General features: G+C 50.0%; 1 protein-coding gene across 1 annotated transcript; it reads left to right on the top strand.

Annotated features, from left to right (window-relative positions):
- The first annotated feature begins 1,755 nt into the window (after nt 1–1,755).
- Nucleotides 1,756–23,699, top strand: WAS (WASP actin nucleation promoting factor). Its single transcript, XM_077329457.1, is given in 13 exon segments — nt 1,756–2,275; nt 6,563–6,703; nt 8,241–8,327; nt 9,302–9,398; nt 10,675–10,716; nt 12,490–12,540; nt 14,428–14,605; nt 14,775–14,817; nt 16,327–16,480; nt 17,022–17,038; nt 17,040–17,450; nt 19,744–19,852; nt 22,960–23,699. Coding segments are annotated over 13 exon segments (1,497 nt in total). The 5' UTR covers nt 1,756–2,161; the 3' UTR covers nt 23,013–23,699.
- Nucleotides 23,700–23,781: the final 82 nt, after the last annotated feature.

The raw sequence follows: 23,781 nt of genomic DNA, 5'->3' as shown, positions 1-23,781 counted from the left end.
TCTCACAGAGACGGATTGGCTTCTATTGCCCACCCTTCTCCTCGCCGTGAAATGTCTCCATTTGCGGCAGGCAGTTTAAGTAGACTGTTAAAGTAGTCACAAATCATAAACCACTCGCAAACGAACGCTGCCAATAAAATCCTACCCTCCGTGTTCATCAGCGTTGACCCCAGAGACACAATGGGCTTGAATCAGCAGCAGGTTTGAGCACACACAGGTGTGTGTGGGGAGGCTGATTCAAACCTGTTTGGCTGCTGGTTGCAGCTATTTTGCATGAACCAAATAGGTGACCTTCAAAGGCAGTATGTTGGACTATCAGACACCAGGGCAATTACACCATCCTTGAGTGAAGCTGTAAAGGGAAGCAGTGGGAGTTCAAGGTGAGACGGGTGGCCAAGCTAAAAGCTGGTATGGATGTTCCATTTTCTGAGCACATAGGCTGTGCGCGCCTCTGCTGCCCAGCCAGACAGGTTTTCCCAACATGGCGCGCATATTTCATAAACACATTTCCTCTGTTCCTTCCTCTCCCCCTAGGTTTTCTCGTTTTTTCAGTCTACGAAAAACCTCAGGATGGCTTTGGGTGTCTGCTCAAGGGCTCTCCTTCAGCCTGACGTGGGGGCTTGGGTTTCAGGGGAGGAGGGAACACCGAATCCAAATGTGAAGTCGATGTAAGGACACAGTATTTGTTATAATGTTCAATAAAATTCAGTAAAAAGAAAGCAAAACCCGCTGACTCACGGAAGTTTATACCTGGAACATTTTGTTTATCTTTTAAGGTGCTAGTGGACTTGGATTTTGACCTACGACAGAGTATTAAACCGTTATGTCTATGTTTATATTTGTGTAGGCATGTGTGGAAACTCAGGCTAATTTTTTTTAAAGAGTAGGTAGGAAGACTGCCTCAGATTTCCCCCCTGATATATTATCCTGGCAAGCTGGGTTTGATTCCCTGCTCCCACACATGCAGCCAGCTGGGTGACCTTGGGCTCGCCACAGCATTGAGAAAGCTGATTTGACCGAGCAGGAATATCAGGGCTCTCTCAGCTTCACCCACCTCACAGGGTGTCTGTTGTGGGGAGAGGAACGGGAAGGTGACTGTAAGCCGGTTTGAGACTCCTTCGGGTAGGGAAAAGCGGCATATAAGAACCAACTCTTCTTCTTTTTCAGTAATATCAGGGCTGTCTCAGGCTCACCCACCTCACAGGGTGTCTGTTGTGGGGAGAGGAAAGGGAAGGTGACTGTAAGCCACTTTGAGAATCTATCGGGTAGAGAAAAGCGGCCTATAAGAACCAACTTTTCTTCAGTAATATCAGGGCTCTCTCAGCCTCCCCTCCCTCACAGGGTGTCTGTTGTGAGGAGAGGAACGGGAAGGCGACTGTAAGCCACTGAGAATCCATCAGGTAGAGAAGAACAGCATATGAGAACCAACTCTTCTTCTTCAGTGATATCAGCTCTCTCTCAGCCTCACCTCCCTCACAGGGTGTCTGTTGTGGGGAGAGGAAGGGGAAGGCGATTGTAAGCCGCTTTGAGACTCCTTCGGGTAGAGAAAAGCGGCATATAAGAACCAACTCTTCTACATTCACCTGCGTATGTAAGAACGTGCCCCTCGAACAGCTTGTTCGGATGTTGAACCACTTCTGCATTTCCAAAGCAGTTCCCGTTTTAGGCTGCCTCCCCTCCCATGCCAATGGCCAGGGAAGACCTAGCGGACCTGTTTCCCATTGAGTCCTCTACTACCGAACGACTTGCGTGTTGTACTGTTTCACTGCCACGGTTTGGAGTTTTCAGAACAAAGCCCATGCCCAGAGTGTGTTAATGCAGAATAAACAAATATTATGTTTCCAGGAGTTCCAGAATTCATTTTGAACACCGAAATTTCCGTGGCCAAAAGACCCCTGCGGATTTCTCTTGGTTGAAGTGGGTTGTCGGTTCAGAGTACCAGCTTGCACCTTACACAGGCCTGGCATCCGTTGAGCTCTCAGCCTCCTCTGGGTTGGGTGTGACTGGGATTTCGAAGCCGGCGGGGAACCCAGCTCTTTCTGTCTCTGTCTCGGTGGTTTCTGAGCTTCCTGTTGAAAAGACTTCACAACGCGGAAGTTCCCCGCAGTCGAGATCGTGGAGCGGCGACCGAGAGCCCCTGACTAATCGGACGGGACCAAAGATGAACCAGAGGTCCAAGCCAGCAGTCCGGGGGCAGCCGGACAACGTGCCCTCCTTCTTACTCAAAGACCACGAGAACCAGCAAGTGTTCGAACTCTTGGGCAGGAAGTGCACGGTAACGCTCTCACTATCATGGGAAGCAAGGCCTCGGTAGGACCTTGAGGTTTTCCTGGGCTCCGGGGTAAAGGAGCAGGAGCTTACAAATGGGGAAGGGGCTAGTTGTGGGCTGAGGTGCCAGGGCTGGCATCAAAATACCCTCTTATGGGCAGCTGCCGGAGCCCAGAACTTCTGGAGAGGCCTACCCACGCATCTCCCTTGCCACCTGTCTATACCCGTGTTCCCGACAGCCCATAATAATTGATTAAGGGCATGTCGGTGGCACACACTTGTGATATTCCTGGTGCCCAGTGACACGGGCAATCCCAGCCACTGTTTTCGGGGAAAGGGGCATAGGTGGTGTGAAGAGGGAAAGCCTGTGAGGGGGAGAAGAACGTACAGGTAGGGGACCCTGGGAGTGGGCAGACGGGCCCCTCTGGGCACCGTCTGACCCCCAACACCTGGAACTGGCCCTTGAAGGTGTTGTTCTAAAATCTGGGGAAGTAGAGCGGTTTGGTTTGGAAGGGAGCGACTCGGCCTGATCCCCCACTTAGTGTGTTTTTGAGGATAATTGCTATGAGAAGAGGGCTTCTATTAATACTGGAAGGCCTCTTGTGGTGCAGGGTGGTAAGGCAGCCGACATGCTGTCTGAAGCTCTGTCCATGAGGCTGGGAGTTCGATCCCAGCAGCCGGCTCAAGGTTGACTCAGCCTTCCATCCTTCTGAGGTCGGTAAAATGAGTACCCAGCTTGCTGCTGGGGGGTAAACGGTCATGACTGGGGAAGGCACTGGCAAACCACCCCGTATTGAGTCTGCCATGAAAACGCTGGAGGGCGTCACCCCAAGGGTCAGACATAATCCGGTGCTTGCACAGGGGACACCTTTACCTTTATTAATACTGGAATAGTAATGCTGGTAGGGAGGGAAGGCAGAAGGGTATAGCCTGGACCCCAGGCCCTCCCTCCACCACCAAGAGGGCTGCCAATGGGGGTGGGGGAGCTTTCCGGGAGTGGGGAGGAGTGCTGTGACTTGGTGCCACCCAGAAGTGATGATGACACGTCAGCAACATCGGGGGGCGAAGCTCTGGCTTCTGTTCAAAATTCTATGGTAAAATTTACCTCAGACCATAGAGTTTCGCCCAACAACCAGAGCATCCCTCCCACAACAATGACCCCGGCGGCTTTTCCAGAGGACGTCACTTCCAAGGGTTGTGTTCCTCTTAAAGGTAAGTTTGGAGGTGAGTCTGGAAAGAGTGGGGACCCCCACCCAGACTGGTAGACCTGCACCTTTAGCCACCAATCAGTGGACCAGTGGGGGAATTAACCAGCAGCAAGAGAGAAGCCCACTAGGGACATAGTGACATCATACATATTGGAAGTGATGTCATAATGTCAGTGACCTGGTATGTGGGCAAAAACTCTAGCATAGGAGTGATTTTTACTGTGATGATGTCACTTCTGGCACACAATGTGATGACGTCACAGGAAGTGACCTCATCATATCACTGGCAACACAGCCTGGGCTTCCCTTCTGCTCCTGGTAAGTCCTCCACCCCCACTCTGCCAACCCTTGTCTGTACTTGGAAGGGAGACCATCCAAAAAGATTCTGCAGGGGCACACCGCCTCTAGGGTTGCAACTTGACAGTATTTTACCCACTCATGCCATCATCCAATTGAGGGGTGATACTAGAGCTCAGGATACATCCATAGAAGTAGCAGCTGGATTATCATAGGTCTGTAAGAGGGGCTCTGCAGAGTCAGGCCAGTGGTCTTTCTAAACCAGCATCCTTTGTCACATCGCGGCCCACCAGTTGACCCAGAAGGCCAACAACAGATCACAGAGGCTGTGGCCATCCCCTCCTCAGCCAGCTTGGTGTAGTGCAGGGGTAGTCAAACTGCGGCCCTCCAGATGTCCATGGACTACAATTCCCAGGAGCCCCTGCCAGCGAATGCTGGCAGGGGCTCCTGGGAATTGTAGTCCATGGACATCTGGAGGGCCGCAGTTTGACTACCCCTGGTGTAGTGGTTAGGAGTGCAGACTTCTAATCTGGCGAGCCGGGTTTGGTTCTCTGCTCCTCCACATGCAGCCGGCTGGGTGACCTTGGGCTGGTCACAGCACTGATAAAGCTGTTCTGACCGGGCAGTGATATCAGGGCTCTTTCAGCCTCACCCACCTCACGGGATGTCTGTTGTGGGGAGAGGAAAGGGAAGGCGATTGTAAGCCGCTTTGAGACTCCTTTGGGTAGAGAAAAGCGGCATATAAGAACCAACTCTTCTTCTCCAGTATTCTCAGGGCTCTCTCAGCCTCCCCTCCCTCACAGGGTGTCTGTTGTGGGGAGAGGAAAAGAAAGGCGAATGAAGGCCACTTTGAGACTCCTTCTGGTAGAGAAAAGCGGCATATAAGAACCAACTCTCTTTCCTCCTGGCATTGAGAGTTTTACTGCCTCTGGAGGTGGAGGTTCCCTTTTTGGCACCATGGCTAATATCAACCTATTTTCCATGACTTTGTCTACATTCTGTTTAAAACCATCTATCCTTGTGCCATCACTATACCCTTGGACATGAATCCCACAATTTCAGTTTGAAAAGTCTTTTTTTTTTTTTGTCTGTTCAGAATCCCATCTGCCTCAATTTCATTTGGGGGCTCCCAAGTTCTGGTATTATGGGATGGGAAGAAATTTTAGCTCTCTATTTTTTCCGCTCCACATATAATGTTATAAACCTAATTTGAAGGACATTGATTGATTTAAGTACTCATAGATCTAAATGGTGGGGTTGCCAGCTCTGGGTTGGAAAATACCTGGAGATTTTTTGGGGGGGGGGGGCTGTGGAGGGCAGGGTTTGGCAAAGAGGCGGGGCCTTTGAAGGGTATTATGCAGATGTACTCAAACTGCGGCCCTCCAGATGTCCATGGACTACAATTCCCAGAAGCCCCTGCCAGAGAATGCTGGCAGGGGCTTCTGGGAACTGTAGTTCATGGACATCTGGAGGGCCGCAGTTTGACTACCCCTGGTATAATGCATAGCGTCTACCCCCCAAAGCAGCAAAGTTGTTTGAAAAACCGGAGAGCCAGCAGTGCAGGAGGAGGGATGCTTTTGATTGAGACGTCTCTCGAATGCTCCATCTTTGTGACCAAAGTAGCCGAGGGCATCGGACTAGAAACCTGAAGTGTGGAGGGGGATTCCAGAAGCTCACAGCTTCTAGGCGGCTTCATTTGCAGGAAATGGGGAGGGGAAAAAACAACAAAACCACTTCCCCAAAAGGACTCGGGCAGTGATGACAGGCCGCAAGAACCAGGTGGGAGTTGCTGGTCATAACCGGGCCTGGCCCTGCTGGGGGAAAAAATAAATTGTCTCCTTGTTAACTAGGGTTGCCAAATTTAGGGGTGGCGGCTCTAAAGATCGAACAATAATGCCTCCAACAGTGGGAAGCAGGTTGTAATATAAAGCAGAATGAAGCAAACGTGGGGGATAAAAATATCGGGGTCTAAATTTGTATACAGAAATTCAACAGGTGTTGATCAAAGAATTCGTCCAAACAGAAGTCTAACAGGTGTGGTACAACAGTGAAATCACACTGAAGATTATAAAGTAAGACCATTTCCTTCATTGATAACTAGGGTTGCCAGCCTCCAGGTGGTGGCTTGAGAGCTCTTGCAATATAGGGATGCCAATCCCCAGGTGGGACCTGGAGATTTCCTGGAATTACGAGTCATCTTTGGGCAACAGACATCAGTTCCCCTGGAGAAAATGGGAGGGGGCCATTGGCACACTGGTACACTGGTTGGGAGGGGGGACTCCGTGGTACCAGACCCTCCTGAGGTTCCTCCCTGCCCCAAATCCTGCCCACTCCCAGATCCATTCCCAAAGTCTCCAGCTATTTCCTGGAGTTGGCAACCCTATCATCTCCAGGTGAACATCCTATAGCATCCTATCTTCATTTATGCCAGGCTTTCTCAACCAGGGTGGGAGTTAATACAATTTTTAATATGCTTTAAAAATTCGTTAAACATTTACCAGGGGTTTTGACCATATATGGCCATGTCAACCTGCCCCCCCCTTGCCAAAATGGCCAGGAGGGGAGGAGCCCCAAGTTGTCAGGTGATGAGAACATGCTAAAAAGGCAGCTGTGGAGGGATGGAGAAGGAAGGTAGCCAGTAGGCAGGGAAAAGGAAAAAGACTTTCTGGTGGTTTTCAGAGGCAATGCATGCTTGTGACTCTCGGATCAACATTTTCTGCTGGTTCTTCCTTCCTTTGTGCCATGAGCCTAGGGAGCATGGTAACATGCACTCTGTTCTTTCCTCCTAGACGCTGGTCACCACGGTAGCCCAGCTGTTTTTGGCCTTGCCCCAGAGCAGCAGGATCTGGTCCAAGCAAGGCTCGGGAGTCCTGTGCTTCGTGAAGGACAACCCCAGGCGTTCGTACTTCATCCGCTTCTACGATCTGAAGGTACCACCAGCCTGGCCCTGCCTCCCGTCTCCATCAGAGGTTGATGGACCGTTAGTGTCTTGTTCACTAATATGATTTTATCCCACCGTTTTGTGCTTCTGCAATCTCATGCAAGGCACTGCTTAGGTTGAAACAGAATGAAATCCTTTGTGGCAGAGGTGGCCAGACGGGGGATCTCCAGATGTCCATGGACTACAGTTCCCATGAGTTCCTGCCGGCAGGGGCTCATGGGAATTGTAGTCCATGGATATCTGGAGAGCCACCGTCTGGCCACCCCTGCTCTAGGGCATGACAGAAATAGATGGAAACACTTCATACTCCAGATGGGTAGCCTGGATAGGCTGTCGGTAGCGGTAGAAAAGAGCAAGAGTCCAGCAACACCTTAAAGATTAATAAAATTTGTGGGGAGGGAGAAGCTTTTGGGAGTCACTGCTCACTGCAGTTATCTGAAGAACTGAGTGGTGACCCATGAAAGCCTGCCACAAATTTGGTTTAAAGTGCTGCCGGACTCTGGCACTTTTCTATTACTTCAGACAGGGCAATACAAATTTAGAATAGGTGGGATGGGGGCACTTACCAAGGAGGCCCAGTTGAACCTGCAGCAAGATGACCCTCGGATACACGCCTATAAAGACACCAAAGCAGACTCAAGAGATGAGTAAAAAGTAGCTTTCTTGGGAATCTAGGGGAACATCTACAGGAACTTGACATTGGAGAGCAGGGGTAGTCAACCTGTGGTCCTTCAGATGTCCGTGGACTACAATTCCCATGAGCCCATGCCAGCGTTTGCATGGACATCTGGACTACCCCTGTTGTAGAGGATACATTGCTGAATACATCTCATGAAGTTTTCCAGGAGTCGATATACCCTTAGCCTCCCGCTTCCCTGGGGATTGCACGCCAAAAGGCATTCCCACGGAAAGGCAGTGTAATCTAAACTACAAAGTGAAACCATTCTTCAAATGTTTTAGCACCAGGAAACGAAGAGCCAGGAAAGGTCATTTACATTTCTTACAGGTCTAAACAGTACCATTCATGAAAGATAACAGGAGCAACTTCAGAGGGCAGAAAGAACAAGGGATGGGGAAGGGAGTCTGGGAGATCCCCCCTGAGGAATGTAGGCCCCTTCGCGGGCTCCCTCGACGGAAGACATATATCCCAGCTGTGGGTACACGACAGTATCTCATTTCCAATGTTACCTGGAAGTGATGTCATCATGCAGTGACACTCTGGGGGGAAACTCTATGGAAAGTTTGACTACTATCATAGAGTTTTCCCCGAATACCAGAGTGTCGCCTCAGCATCACCAATGTGATGACAACACTTCCAAGTAAAGTTAGAAGTAATGTAGACGCATCACTGCATCATTGACTGGGTGTCTTATCTTTTTCTGGGTAAGTCCCCAAGCCAGCTAGCTGATAGGTGGCAGGGCCTGGGGGTGGGGGACTCCTGCCTCCACTGGGAGATCTACTTGAGAACCACAGAACTTTAGCACAATCTGCCAACTGTCCGTTGTGTGGCCGACTGTCTGTTGCAGGATAGGAAGATGATCTGGGAGCAGGAACTGTACAACCAGCTGGTCTACAATGCCACCACCTCTTACTTCCACACCTTCCCGGGAGATGTGAGTATTGGCACTGGAGGTATACATGTATACGTGTTGAGTGAAGGGGTGGCCAGACTGTGGCTCTCCAGATGTCCAAGGACTACAATTCCCACGAGCCTCTACTAGCATGTGCTGGAGCAGGCCCATGGGAATTGTGGTCCATGGATATCTGGAGAACCACCATCCGGCTACCCCCTGTAGCTTGCCATAGGGAGAAGACACTGGACCGGGGAGGCATTGCCACCTAAAAACCTGGCTGGGTTCTGTTACTACGACTGGATTCAGTTATTACTGCCATCTACTGTAAGTGGAAAAAGGAAACCAGGCCGACAAAGAAGAGGTGGTTAGACACAATCAAAATGGACACCAGCCAGAAAACTGCATGGCTAAGGGAGATGGTGCGAGATCAAGGATCATGGCGGAGGCTGGGCCATGGGGTTGCCAAGAGTTGGACACAACTGAGTGGCTGCCGACAACAACAAGTATCACTAGTGTTTTGAGCTGTGATGGGGGAGCATTGTGGGGGATGTCAGAGGTTCTTTAGCTCTCCCACTAATCCATCAGAGGATCCCCTCCAATACTGAGATCTCTAACATCGAGATCATTTTTAGATCCATTGCATTGGCGCCACCATCTTCTGAATATTATTCTCATCACCAGGCTGAACTTGGGGGAAGTTGGGTAAATATGATTAGAATTGTGACCACAGCCACTTATATGTTATATGTGACTTGTTGTTGATTGTTAATTGGGGTTTTTATGGGGATTTTATTGTGTTTTAACTGTTATGTTGTAAACCGCCCTGAGGCCTATTTGGAGAAGGGCGGTCTAAAAATTAAATAATAATAGTAATAGTAATAATAGTAATAATAATAATAATAATAATAATAATAATAATAATAATAATAATAATAATAATAATAATAATAATAATAATAATAATAATAATAATAATAATAATAATAATAATGTTGTATTCTGGTTGCTTGCAGGACTGCCAAGTGGGGCTCAGCTTTGCCAATGAGGGTGAGGCTCTTGACTTTCAGCAAACCGTGGAGGAAAAGATCCAGAAAAGGAACCAGAGGATAGGTAGGTGGGGACTCGGGGGAAAAAAAACAAGAGGCACATGCTCCCAAGAGGTCCCGTACTCTTAAGAAAGTGTCATAATGCTTTTCCTTCAAAATGGCCACTCTGGAGAAGAACGTCCTGATATGGCATGGGCCACTCGAGGGGCAAACTTCACCGAACTAACAAAGGCACAGCAGCAGCCATCTTGTCTCCTCAAAGCAGCTGAAAGGGTAGTTTTTTAATGGAGCAGGGACTCATGGGAGGGGATGTTTAAGCTATTTTGCTGCTTCTGTTATTTCTTCCATGGGCCAAAGGACAGCTTGGGGGTGGAGACTATTTGTATGGGGAAACGGCAAAGGGTTAATCCACCATCACCCTCGCAGTGTCCACGGTCCACGTGAATCAGGCCTCCCAACCCTGCTATTAAGTCTCGAAAAAGCAAGGGAGTTGATCACTCCCCTGTCACCTCATTGATTTGTACCCCCAATTTACCGCCTCATTGTCTAGAACTCCCCCACTCTCAGGATACTTTGAGGGCGGGGCATGGGGGGAGGAAAGGATGCCAGTCATGTATTGATGCCACTTCCTGCAGGAACCCGGAAGTGACATCACCAACGTTGTAGGATCTCACTACAAATGACAACTGGGTCTCACACTCTAGTGCAGGGGAGGCCAAACCATGGCTATCCAGATGCCAATGGACTACAGTTCTCATGGGAATTGTAGTTCATGGACATCAGGAGAGCTATAATTTGGCCAACCGTGCTCTAGTGGGACTCCTTGTGCTGGCAGCCCTTGACCTCCACTGCTGCTCAGGGCAGTGGGAGGAAGTAGGGACAGTTGCCATTAATTCTGGTGCAAACCAGGAAGTGACATCATCCCATCAGGGTTTTGGTGGAACCCTACAGGGCTTCCCTACGGGGCAACCCTACAGGGCAACCTACAGGGCAAACCAGGAAGTGACATCATCGCATCAGGGTTTTGGTGGAACCCTACAGGGCTTCCCCGACCCGATGGCATAATTTCTGTTATTGAAGCTTTCCTTGGTGAGGCAGTAATCCGTAAAAGGATAAAAAATTGGGGAAAGGGAACATAGGAACGGTCACTATTTGCCTTGACTCAGATGCTATTGGAAAGCATGTTCGCCCCCAAATTCTCCAGTGCCTCCCTTCATACAAAGGGAAACAACGTAGATACATGTTACCTGTGGAACACCTCGCCACTTGGAGAAATTGGGGATGTGTATCAGGGGCCTGAACCCTGTTCCCCTCTTCATAAATCTCTCTTTTTGTCACAGAAAAAAGAGAGCTACCACCTCCACCGCCTCCTGTCAATGAAGGTATGCTCCCTTTCTGTCGTCTCATACTTAGCGTTGCCAACTGGCTTGGGAAATTCCTGGAAACTGGGAGTATGTGTCAGGGGACAATAGAGCTTGGGGAGGGTAGAGAGCTCAACAGGACGTGATGTCCCTCTAGAATTCAGGGTTGCCCAAACGGTGGCTCTCCAGGTGACCATGGACTACAACTCCCATGAGCCCCTGCCAGCAGGATTCATGGGAATTGTAGTCCATGGACATCTGGAGATCCACCGTTTGGCCACTCCTGCTGGGCATCTGCTTCTTTGCTCTCTAAATCCTGTCCTGGATAGCCCAGGTAAAACAGATCCCATCAGATCTCAGAAGCTAAGCAGGGCCAACCTCAACTAGTGTATGGATGAGAGGCTACCAACAATTTGGGTGGCCGTTCCTCCAAGGATCACTAGGGGTCACGACACAGAGACAGGAGATGACAAATCAGCCCTGAACGTCCCTTGCTTGGCCGCCAGGTAATCCACGAACCTCCTGGCTACACTGCATGTGCCATACGATAAATAAATCTCCCTCTCTGAAGGTGCCATTTCTTCCCCAAAATGTATCTCCGCCCACCTGGAGATCACTTGTCAATCCAAGACAGAACTCCAGGCCCTACCTGGAGGTTGGCAACCCTTGCATGAAGGGAAGCGGCCGCTTTTCTGCTTTTCCCCCTAGTTGTTTTTCCGTCCTGAAATGGAGGTGCTCTTTGCTCCAATTGGGGGGTGCCAACGCTTTACGTCCATGGCTCTAGTCCTAGAAAAGTTAAGATCTGTAGTCAGAGAAACATCCACGGTAGGCTTGTGCACCAGGGCCCGATCTGGACTGATTTGGCTTCGGCACCCATTAAAATCAAAGGCGCCATTGACTTTAATGGGAAGTCTAGCGTTCCCACCTTTCTCGGGGCCTGGGTGGTGGGAGTTCAAGTTACAGCCTCCAAACTTTCAGGATAGCTCATGGAGGCCCGTCTCTGACCGCCCTCCGAATTTCAGAACAGTTGGACCACCGGGTCCACATCCAGGGGTTCTAAAAGAGGGTTCCCCCTTCTCTCCATACTATTCATTGGAGAGTGTCCCATTGGATAGAATGGAACAGATGGGGCACCCTTTTTCGGAACCCCTGCACATGGACCCCGTGTGTCAATCATTGTGAAATTCAGAGGGGGGTCAGGGAAGAGCCTCCCAGAGCTACCCTGAAAGTTTGGAGGCTGTAACTGAAACCCCCACCCCACCCCAGGCCCTGGGAGAGGCGGGAATACCGGAATCCCCATTAAAGTCAATGGCGCCATTGACTTTAAAGGGCGCCAAAAGCCAAATTGGTCCAGATTGGGCCCCTGGTGCACAAGCCTAAAGGTAAAGGTAAAGGTATCCCCTGTGCAAGCACCGAGTCATGTCTGACCCTTGGGGTGACGCCCTCCAGCGTTTTCTTGGCAGACTCAATACGGGGTGGTTTGCCAGTGCCTTCCCCAGTCATTACCGTTTACCCCCAAGCAAGCTGGGTACTCATTTCACCGACCTCGGAAGGATGGAAGGCTGAGTCGACCTTGAGCCGGCTGCTGGGATCGAACTCCCAGCCTCATGGGCAAAGCTTTCAGACGGCTGCCATACCCCTCTGCGCCACAAGAGGCTCTAGCACAAGCCTGTTGTTATGTGCGAAGTCGTGTCCGACCCATCGCGACCCCATGGACAATGATCCTCCAGGCACAAGCCTAGAGGTGTTTAAAGGTGAAATCCCTCTAATGCCTGGCCTCTTTGCCTCTGTTAGAAAGAAGAGTAACCCTTCCGCGGAGCCCGCCTTCTGGAAGTAACTCAAACGGTAAGTTCCTTGTAGCTCTGGCCGATGCACGACACACTCCGGATCCCAGAGCCAGGAGACAATGTCAAGAGAAAGCCTCAGCCTCTATATACCAGTGATGGGGAACCTTTTGGAGCCCCAGTGCCCAAACTGCAACCCCAAACCCTCTTATTTATTGCAAACTGCCAACGCGGCAATTTAGCCTGAAGAGTTTAGGAAAAACAACTCGCACGTTGACATCTTTTGTCTTAAAAGAAAAACACAATAACAGATCCCTTTGTGGTTGTTTCCCCCCTCTTCCCCTCCCGCACTTTTCCCTTCCCTCTTCACCTTCGCTCCGTTGAGGGGAGGCGGAAGGGCCGGGCGTGTGGGCAGTGGGGTGTGGCATCTCCAGCGGGTTTCTGGCTAGGCTGGGCTCTCCCCAGGCTCCGTTCAGTGCTGCCTTCCCGCTCCTGCCAAGGCTTGCAGACGCCAGCCCAGCTGAGCGACCCGAACCAGCCAATTGCTTTCCAGGCCAAGGATCACGTGAGAAGAGTCCTTCCCCATCCTTTGGCCGCCAGGAAGCTGGACCTTGTGCAGAATTACTCAGCAAACTCTGTACTGGGGTGACAATATGCATGCCCACAGAGAGGACACTGAATGCCACCTCTGGCACATGTGCCAGAGGTTCGCCATCACAGCTCTATACTCTGTTGTTGGGCCTCCACAGGAAGTGGTTGTGTGAGAGCAGATACTGGACTAGATGGACCCTTGGTCTGATCCAGCAGGGCTCTTCTGAGGTTCTTACGAGGGCCTGGCCTCTCTGCCCTGTTGTTGGCTGGCCAGAGGAACTGGGTGGTCACTGTGTGAGGCAGGATGTTGGACTTGATGAACCACTGGCCAGGTCCAGCAGGGCTCTTCTTATATTCTTATGTGAGATAGGACTGTTCAATTCAGTTCAGCTCATTTTGATACACGATCAGATCGGAAAGTATTAATAAAAACAATAAAAGCTACCACATTCAGTACCCAGAGGCTTGGAAGCTGACGTGGCATCGGGACAACTGTGAGGAAAACTAGTCAAACAGGTTTTGGTTTTTCAGGGGCTTGTGAGTTCCAGTGCTGGAGAAAGATGCGGCCTCTGAAACCAAATAAAAACATATTTAAAAGAAGGAAGGAAAGAACCAAAAAGATTCATGAGAGAGCAGGAATTACCCTGTGGGAAAGAGAATAGGGCTGAATCTGCATGGAGCTTTTATTCCAATCCCAGGTTGATTAAGTCCCTGCTGTCTCCACTGAATGCGATTTCCATTCTGATTTTGTCCGATTTAAATTTTCCCTCTGCAACAAGCAGGATTGATCCGGAGTGACCCTACCTTTTCCTCGCAATATCCTGGAGTGGATATACCCCTCAATATTTGAAAAATCAGCATGAGAAAGCATGCAGCTCTCTGCTGGTTCTGAACTTGCTGCTGAGCCTCTGTGGTAGAGAAGCCCTGATTGGCCAAGGCTTCAGTTCAAAGGCTTCCTTGTTCCCAGGCTGCAAGCTTGCCTTAAAGGGGAAGCACAAACTTCTCTCAGCAGAAGCTCCAGCTCCAGAAGCCCTAACTTCTCTTGGTAGAGATTTGCCTCTTTTTTCCTCCCTCCTCCTCTGCTGTCTCCAATCCTCTCCCCCCACCCCTTCAAGAAAAGAAAGTGTCTCCTGCTGCGCTTGGCTTCCCCTCCCTTCTCCCTAACCACATGCAGAACACTTTTCTGTTTCAATGGGGAGGGGGGCGGGATAGAGGAAGACCCGAGTTCAAATCGATCTGGATTCAGCTGCATCCACAACGGAATAAATAAAGTAAGTGCAGATTCAACCTGGGTTTCCTTGCCTTTAGTTCAAAATCTCATCATATAATCCAAACAATCATTTGATGCTCACAACAGGTCCGGGCAGGCAGCCCAGTTCCCCATCACTGGCTCCATCCCTGGCCACTGTTGACATCCAGAATCCAGATATCACCTTCTCCCGTTACCGCGGCCTCCCCGTCCCTACTGCCGTGGATAAGAAGAAGGGGAAAAAGAAGATTTCGAAGGCCGACATCGGAGCTCCGAGCGGGTTCAAGTGAGTGCCTCCAGTAGAGGGAGCAATGGAGAAGGCCGGGTACTGAATGGCACAAGGCCTCTCTAGGCAGCGCGGTTCTACCGTCTCCATGATGGACAGGTGAGCGGCTGCTGTTGGCTATTGGCTGGGCGTCTCTGCTCAACGGATCTCTTCTGTGATTCCTTTCCAGGCATATCCAGCACATCGGTTGGGATCCCAACAGTGGATTTGATGTATGTACCTCTTGGGTTTATACAGGAGACTTGGCAGCCTGAGGTAGGGGTGCCAACCTCCAGGTAGCGCCTGGGGATCCCCTGAAATTACAGCTCACCTCCAGGTGACGGAGATCAGTTCCCCCGGAGACAATGGGTGCTTTGGAGGGGGGGCTCCGTAGTGTTATATTCCACTGAGGGCGACCCTTGCCCCAAATCCCACCCACTCCTGCCTCCAGCCCCAAAGTCTCCAGGTGTTTTCTAACCCAGAGTTGGCAACCCTCCACAGAAAGGCCTGCTGGCGGAGTCAGAAGAATACACTGTCTTCCGCCATTCCTCCTAGTGCAGAACGCATCAGGGAAAATCTTTCAATGTTTTCCTTTACTCCAGCATGATACGGGCTCCAGGGGCCCTTCAGCTGTTTCCCCTCCTGAAATTTGTCGCTCCAGGCTCCTCATCATGGTCTCCCTTCACATGCCTCTTCACTGGACAGGGAGCGGGTCTTTAGAGCTTTCTAATTTTAAGGAATTAGAAAGAGCCTCTTGTGGCGCAGAGTGGTAAGGCAGCAGACATGCTGTCTGAAAGCTCTGCCCATGAGGCTGGGAGTTCGATCCCAGTAGCCGGCTCAAGGTTGACTCAGCCTTCCATCCTTCCGAGGTCGGTAAAATGAGGACCCAGCTTGCTGGGGGGTCAATGGTAATGACTGGGGAAGGCACTGGCAAACTACCCCATATTGAGTCTGCCCTGAATACACTGGAGGGCGTCACCCCAAGGGTCAGACATGACTCGGTGCTTGCACAGGGGATACCTTTACCTTTAATTTTATCATGTTGTTGATTGGACCATGTTTGTGATGAATTTTGAATGTTGGAAGCCACCCTGAGCCGGCATGCCGGGAAGGATGAGGGTATGCATTGAAAGATAAGTTAGATAAAAAAACATATGCAATTTTAAAAAATGCAAATACATGCAATGAGAACAGATCAGCAAGCAATATCTGAAGTGGGGAGGAGGACCAATAACCATCATAGGGGAAATGCCAAGTGAAACCAACATTTTGGCGTCACGAGGGAGAAATCCCGTTCTCTGGTTGTTTCCTGCCAAGGCTCCAAATAGCAGAGGCCTCCAAAAATGAGCAGAGCAAATGAGAAGATTCATAGGGAGAAAGGTGGTCCTTAAGGGGTGTTGGTCCCAGGCTGGAGAGGCCTTTAAAGATCAATCCCAGTCTACTGAAATGATCAGATCAGAAGCGAGTGCACATAGAACAAATCTGGAATGACATGGTGCCTCTCACCCACTGCAATCACCTGGCTGCAGCATTCTGCATCAATTGCAATTTCCGGACAGTCTTCAAGAGCAGCCCCACATAGAATGCATTGGAGTAGTCTAATCTAGATGTCACCAGGGCTTCAGTAGCAAGATCTTTTCCTGCGTCTTGGCTCAAGAAGGCAGGCATAGCGCAAACGACGGCAACAGGGTCTTGCAGCACAAATGCACACTTCTCTGTGTACGTCAAACTTTCTGTTTCAGGTGAATAACTTAGACCCTGACCTGAAGACGCTCTTCTCCCGGGCGGGAATCAGCGAGGCCCAGCTGACTGATGCAGAGACCTCCAAGATTATCTACGACTTCATTGAAGGCCAGGGCGGGCTGGAGGCCGTGAAGGAGGAGCTAAGAAGGCAGGGTGAGCCACTGGGATAGGAGAATGTCTGTGATGGGGGGCAAGGGCTCATGGGAAATGTAGTCCATGGGCACCTGGAGAGCCACAGTTTGGCCGCCCCGCATCTATGAGGTCTGGTGTCCCCCTGGAGGCTTCAATAGCACCACTCCTACTATTAAATGGCTTGCCCGCGTGGGCATTTCCAAAACCTTTTGAGCTTGTGTGCACATCTGGAATTCTGACACGCCGTGGTGGGTGCAGCCATTAAGCGCCTGTCCCAACAATGGCTGTCTCAGGAGGCAAATGGCTGCTGCAGTTTCCCTTCGGTCACACAGCGGCAATCTTTGTACTGTGGTGGCAGCTGCTGCCAAGGCAACATTTACACATCTGCACAGCCAGTTCAATCTCCACTGGCCAATCAGAAGCCTTGCTGGGCAGAAACCCCACCTGGCCCCACCAACTTTCTGAAATATTGGGAAAGGTGCCACGAGGCACTAAGGTGCTAATATACACAGACAGTCACTTGTGAAATGGGATCTGAGCGTTCCTCTTTGTTTCTTTTCAGGTCCGGCGCATCCCCCGCCCCCCCCCGCCTAATCGATCCGGCTACGTCCCCCCACCCCCTGGGCATTCCCGAAGTGTCCCTCTACCACCTGTCCCAGGCCCACTGCCTGGTGCTCCCCCCATATCAAACCGGGGAGCTGTCCCCCCACCACCGCAACCGGCTCGGGTACCTCCCAACACTCAGTGGGGGACTCCCCCATCAGCTCCCCGCTTCGCCCGAGCTCCCCCACCTTCTTCTGGGTCAGCCCCACCACCTCCTCCTCCTCCTCCTCCTCCACCTCCCCCGCCTTCCTTCCAGAGTTCTGGATCTTGTCCTCCACCCCCTCCTCCCCCTGGAGCCACAGGGACCCCACCTCCTCTTCCTCCTCCGGCCTCCTCTGGGCGTGGAGCATTGTTGGATCAAATACGCCAAGGAATACAACTCAATAAGGTGAGACATGATGGAGGGGCTCAGGGGACAGATAGTGCTGTGTGAACTGGGCTGCCAAAATTGGGGTTTGAGAGGGGTCATCTTCCCAGGTTCAGGTTGGCGAGAGCCGGGAACGGTCTGTGGATGCTTTGGGAATTCTGCTACAGCATGTGTGATGCAGCCACAATATGGCTGCTGTAGGAGGCGGGACCAGCCACAAAATGGCTGCCATTGAAGGCAGGAGCAGCCACAAAATGGCTGCTACAAAATGGCTGTTGTAGGAGGAGGGACCAGTTGGGATGGGGAAGTAGGTTGGGAGATCATCCACCATGTTATGGGTTTTTAAGTCTTTTAATAGGGGTGTTTTAATGGGGGTTTTAAGACCATGTTATCTGCCACGAGCCCATTGGGGAGTGGCGGGATACAAATCGAAGAAATAAAATAAAATAAAATAAAATAAAATAAAATAAAATAAAATAAAATAAAATAAAATAAAATAAAATAAAATAAAATAAAATAAAATAAAATAAAATAAAATAAAATAAAATAAAATAAAATAAAATAAAATAAAATAAAATGGCTGCCATGAAATGGCTGCTACAAAATGTCTAATGTGGGAGGCAGGACCAGCCACAAAATGGCTGCCACAGTTTACCTTCAGCCACACAGTGAAAATTTTGTACAATGGTGGCAGCTGCTGCCAAACACGTTTCTTGAAAACCTGCCCACCTGGCCCTGCCCATTTCCTAAAAACACTTGGCAGGCACCAGACAGAACTGCTGAAAATGACTTCTGCAAAATCAGATGGTGCCAAAGAGGCGGTGGTTAAGGTGAGTGGAGTTTCAACCCACACATCAGTGAGAGAGAGACTTGGACAGACAGTGCAGAACAGTTTGTACTTGCCCTGGAGCTCAAAGGTTGGGCCAACACAGCAAAGACTGAACATTTAGGAATCTTTTTCACAAGGGGAGGTTTGTGAAACCCATCTTGTTTCAGCCTAGGAATTGTCAGTGTTATAACCCACTTGCAAAAAGTGCGAGGACTAACCACTTCCCCTGAGTGGGACCACCCTAAGGATGTTACATCCCACGCACCCACACACCCCCGGGCACTGGCCGAAGTCCCGGTTTTGGGTGGCCCTTTCCACCCTCCCAAACAGTCAAGAAGTCGGAAATAAATGTGACATGCCTAGAAGAAGGAGAATTGATTTTTATATCCCGCTTTTCACTGCCCAAAGGAGTCTCCAAGCGGCTTCCAAATGTCTTCCCTTCCTCTCCCCACAACAGACACTCTGCAAAGCGTGTAGGGCTGAGAGAACTGCTCTGTGAGAACAGCTCTAACAGAACTAAGATGGGCCCAAGTTCACCCAACTGGCTGCATGTGAAGGAGCAGGGAATCAAACCCGGCTCGCCAGATTAGAAGTTGCTGCTCTTAGCCATTACACCCAGTTGTCCTAAGTTACTTGGTGACATCAGATGCTCTGGTTTTTGGGGAAAACTCTATGGTAAGAGGCTAATTCTACCAGAGAGGTTTTACCCACAAACCAGAGCACTAACTCCAACGTACCTATGTCACTCCCAGGTTTATAAATGTTATTTATTTGTTTGTTTGTTTCCAGTTTCTTCCCTCTCCCTCCTGATCAGTTTACCTCCTTCCCCTGCAACTCTATACCACCCTATTAAGGTTGCCGATCTCCAGATGCCCAGTAAGAATTATTAGGAAGTAAGGTAAAGGTATCCCCTGTGCAAGCACCGAGTCATGTCTGACCTTTGGGGTGACGCCCTCCAGCGTTTTCATGGCAGACTCAATACGGGGTGGTTTGCCAGTGCCTTCCCCAGTCGTTATCGCTTACCCCCCCAGCAAGCTGGGTACTCATTTTACCGACCTCGGAAGGATGGAAGGCTGAGTCGACCTTGAGCCGGCTGCTGGGATTGAACTCCCAGCCTCATGGGCAAAGCTTTCAGACGGCTGCCTTACCACTCTGCGCCACAAGAGGCTCTTTATTAGGAAGTAGGTGGGGTCTTTTGCCCAGCAAGGCTTCTGACGGGCCACTGGAGATTTGATTGGCTGTGCTGCCAGCAAGTCAGAATGACCTACACTGTATTACTGTCCTTAATCAGTGGCAATCATTTCGTGGCTAGCTCGGCCTCTTGCAGCAGCCATTTTGTTGCTGTGCCCCACCCCCACCCGTGTCCAAATTCCAATGTGCCTGCAGACTCCAAAGGGTTGGGGACCCCCGGATCCAAGAAGAAGTCAAAGGGCCTGCCTGACTGACAAAGCCAACCCTCTCTTATCCCTTCTCCGTTCATTCCAGACGCCCGACGTGTTGGACAGTCCGCCGCCACCAGCGCAGAGTGAGGAAGGCCTGGTTGGGGCTCTCATGCACGTGATGCAGAAGAGATGCAAAGCCATCCACTCCTCAGGTGAGCACGGAAGAGTGTTGCGTACAGGTAGCGGGGGCGGGAATTGAAAAGGGGCTGCAACCTATTCAGAGAGCAAAATTCTTCAGTGACTATCTATCTATCTATCTATCTATCTATCTATCTATCTATCTATCTATCTATCTATCTATCTATCTATCTATCTATCTATCTATCTATCTATCTATCTATCTATCTATCTATCTACATACCTGCCTACCTATCATGTATCTATCTACCTACCTACCTATCTACATACCTACCTACCTATCTATCATCTATTTATCTACCTACCTATCTACATATCTATCATCTACCTACCTATCTATCATCTACCTACCTACCTACCTATCATCTACCTACCATCCATCCATCCATCCATCCATCCATCCATCCATCCATCCATCCATCCATCTATCTATCGGATTTATAGCCCACCACTCTTGAAAACTGGCTCACGGCGGGTTACATAAGAAGAAAATCCATACAGTAAAATCCACATTAAACAAAATTATTATGTGCCGGCAGCTCCATTTATTTATTTGCCAAATTTATAACCCGCCCCTGTTGGCCCAGCCATCCCTGGTTGGTTTACAAGCAGTCGGTAAAACAATCAATAACATAACAGTTAAATATTAAAAATAGTTAAAAACAACCAAACTGTTGAGGACATCCATATTGATTTTCCCTTTTCAAAACAGCCTGCGGGGGGGGGGGGGGGGTATATTCACTGGGACCGGCCTCAACCGTAACCCTGACGGAAGAGCGCCGTCTTGCAGGCCCGGCGGATCTAGCTCTTCTGCCGGGCCTCCAGCTGAGGGCAGTCCCGGACAAGGGAATATACCATTTCAAGTATTTTTCTTCAGAAACTGGAAATTACAATTCAGTGCCCTTAAGTCACAACCCAGCGTAGAGTGATCCTTTGTGGTTGTTTCAAGGCAAGAGACGTTCAGGGGTGGATTGCTGCCGTTTGCCTCTGTGTAGCAAGCCTGGCCTTCCTCTCCGGTCCCCGTCCAACCCTGCTTCTAAGCCAGCCTTCCTCCACTTCTTTACCATTGAGAAACCCCTGAAACATTCTTCAGGCTTCAAAAAACTCCAGAAATGGTGCGATTGTGCAGAATGTGGCTGGGAAGCAGAGCTGTGGACACGCCTACCCAAGGCCCCTCCCCTTCCCAGCTCCTCAAGGCCCTTCATTGGCCATTTGGGGAGGGGAGGGCGAGAGGGCGGGCCAATATGACCACATCCGGTCCTATCACCTGATAAATGTTTAACAAATTTTTAAAATATATGAAATATTAATTCGCTCCCGCCCATTTGGGAAACCCTTCCAGGGCCATCAAGAAACCCCAGGGTTAGGGTTTCACGAAACCCTGGTTGAGAGAGCCTGGCCTAAGCACTGTTGATCTTGAGCTAGTCTGGCCATTCAGGTTCCTATCTGGAAATACACACTGGCTCCTTTTAAAAGCCATCATTACTGATAAAGTACAGAGCAGGGGATCACGGACCTGTTTCTCATGATAGGAAGTGATTCTAGTTTGAACCAGAGGAATGATATTTGAATCACTTTTCAGCTGCGTGGAATGTTGTCCTCTGAATGTTTGGGGGAAATAGGTTTGTGTCCAAGGATTAAACGTTTCCACCCTCCATGCATCTTCCCTGATTAAATCAGCATGCGCATGCACCCATGAAAGCAGCCCATTGGGCTGATCCTGCGTTGAGCAGGGGGTTGGACTAGATGGCCTGTTTGGCCCCTTCTAACTCTATGATTCTATGATTCTATAATTCTGATTCTATGACTCTATGATTCTGATTCTATAATTCTATGATTCTATGATTCATAGCCGCATGGATTAAACCAGGGGTAGTCAAACTGCGGCCCTCCAGATGTCCATGGACTACAATTCCAAGAAGCCCCTGCCAGCATTCGCTGGCAGGGGCTTCTAGGAATTGTAGTCCATGGACATCTGGAGGGCCGCAGTTTGACTACCCCTGGATTAAACAGAAGCTACCAACAGGCATCCAAGACCAATACTTTGACACTAAGGGCCCAGATCAAGCTGAAATCCCTCATCTGTAACAATTTTGGAGGTGCGGGTGCAGGCTCATGGCCACGGTGGTGCAAAAAGGGTCCTGGTCCCACCAATTATTTGTCCTGTCCCTCCACTCGGCACTCAGGCTTGGCGGGAAATCTGTCAATAGTCGATCAAGTGTAAATTGTCTGCATGGAATAGGAAGGAGCTGAGGCAAAAACGAGCGAATCCTGTCAGAAATCTTCCAGAAGTGAGTTCTCTGTGCAGTTGACTAAAACAGAGTTAGTGGTTAGGGCTGACAAGTCCTCCTGCTTAAAAAGAAATGCTGGCAAAGGTGCGCGTGAAAATCATGACAAAATGAAGCAAAGAAAATAAATCCTGACGGCCGATCGTCCATGTACTCATTTGCCTCCCACCCTGTAAGAATTCTCTGGCTGTAAGACTGTCTGGATGTACCCAGAATGCACGTTTATCGCTATTTGTAAGGTTCCTTTGGACAGCCTTCCACCTTAGCTTCTTCCCGCCTCCTGCCTTAGTTTCCTCCCACCTTCTGCCTTAGCTTCCTCCCGCCTTCCGCCTGTTTCCTCCCACCTTCCGCATTAGTTTCCTTCCACCTTCCACCTTAGCTTCCTCTCGCCTCCCACCTTAGTTTCCTCCCACCTTCCGCCTTAGCTTCCTCTCGCCTTCCGCTTAAGTTTCCTCCCGCCTTCCGCATTAGTTTCCTTCCACCTTCCGCCTTAGCTTCCTCCCACCTCAGTTTCCTCCCACCTTCTGCCTTAGCTTCCTCTCGCCTTCTGCCTTAGCTACCTCTCGCCTTCTGCCTCAGTTTCCGCCCACCTTCCGCCTTAGCTTCCTCTCACCTTCCGCTTAAGTTTCCTCCCGCCTTCCGCATTAGTTTCCTTCCACCTTCCGCCTTAGCTTCCTCCCACCTCAGTTTCCTCCCACCTTCTGCCTTAGCTTCCTCTTGCCTTCCGCCTCAGTTTCCTCCCACCTCCCGCTCGCTTCCTTCCACCTTACATTCCTCCCACCTCCCACCTTAGCTTCCTCCTGCGTTTTTGACTGGTTCTTCTGCATCCACAGATGAAGACGAAGATAACGGAGTCGACGATGACGATGATGAATGGGAAGACTGAGGGGTCCGGCACCAGAAAATCCCTACCTGCAATCCGGCCATTGTCTGGATTGCTGTAGGCACTCTGATCATCATCCCCAGCATCCCATGACCCGTTTCCCTACCCCATCCAGCGCAGAGATCCAGGAGCAGACGGCTTGTTCTCTTCGGCACACCTGGACGCCGTGGCCAGTTATAGAGTGCGAGGCTGTAACCCTAACCCTTTTCACACCTTTGTTCTCGAAAATGCCATCGATAATCTTCCGCTGCTAACTTTCTAAAGGTCGTATTATCTTCCAGCCAGCCCCCTTCATTGCCTTTTCTTTCCCCTCGCCATATAATCATTGGGTTTTATTTTTTTAAGTGGTCCCCTTTTTGGAGGCCAGGTAGGAAGAAGACCGGAATGTAAAGCGAAGCCCCTGTCATAGAAAACCACCTGTGCTTTGTTAATTCATCCAGAAATCCTACCTGTCTGGATTCCTTGCACCTTCCTTTCTTTGGCTAAGAACGTTTTCTCTTGCTTCTACCCTGGGAAAAAGCCGCCTCCCAGTTTTAAGACGGGGGGATTACCTGTTTGCCTTCGAACCTGGCTGAACGCTTCTATGGCGGCACGATCTGAGAGGAAAGAAGCTGCGGGATCTTTCTGTCACACTCGGTTTGTGCCGTTGTAAAGAAATAGTCGCTGTGAATTAAAGTATTTTTTAATGTACCGGTTGGCCGAAACGTTAAAACCAAAAGCAGTAACTTGGAAGATGGCAAGCCAACAGGGAGCCATCCCAATTACTTTTGAA

This window comes from Paroedura picta, chromosome 3 (assembly GCF_049243985.1).
Source record: "Paroedura picta isolate Pp20150507F chromosome 3, Ppicta_v3.0, whole genome shotgun sequence".
NCBI lineage: Eukaryota > Metazoa > Chordata > Lepidosauria > Squamata > Gekkonidae > Paroedura > Paroedura picta.
Note: the sequence above shows the minus strand (reverse complement) of the source record. Positions and strands in the feature narration are given on the sequence as shown.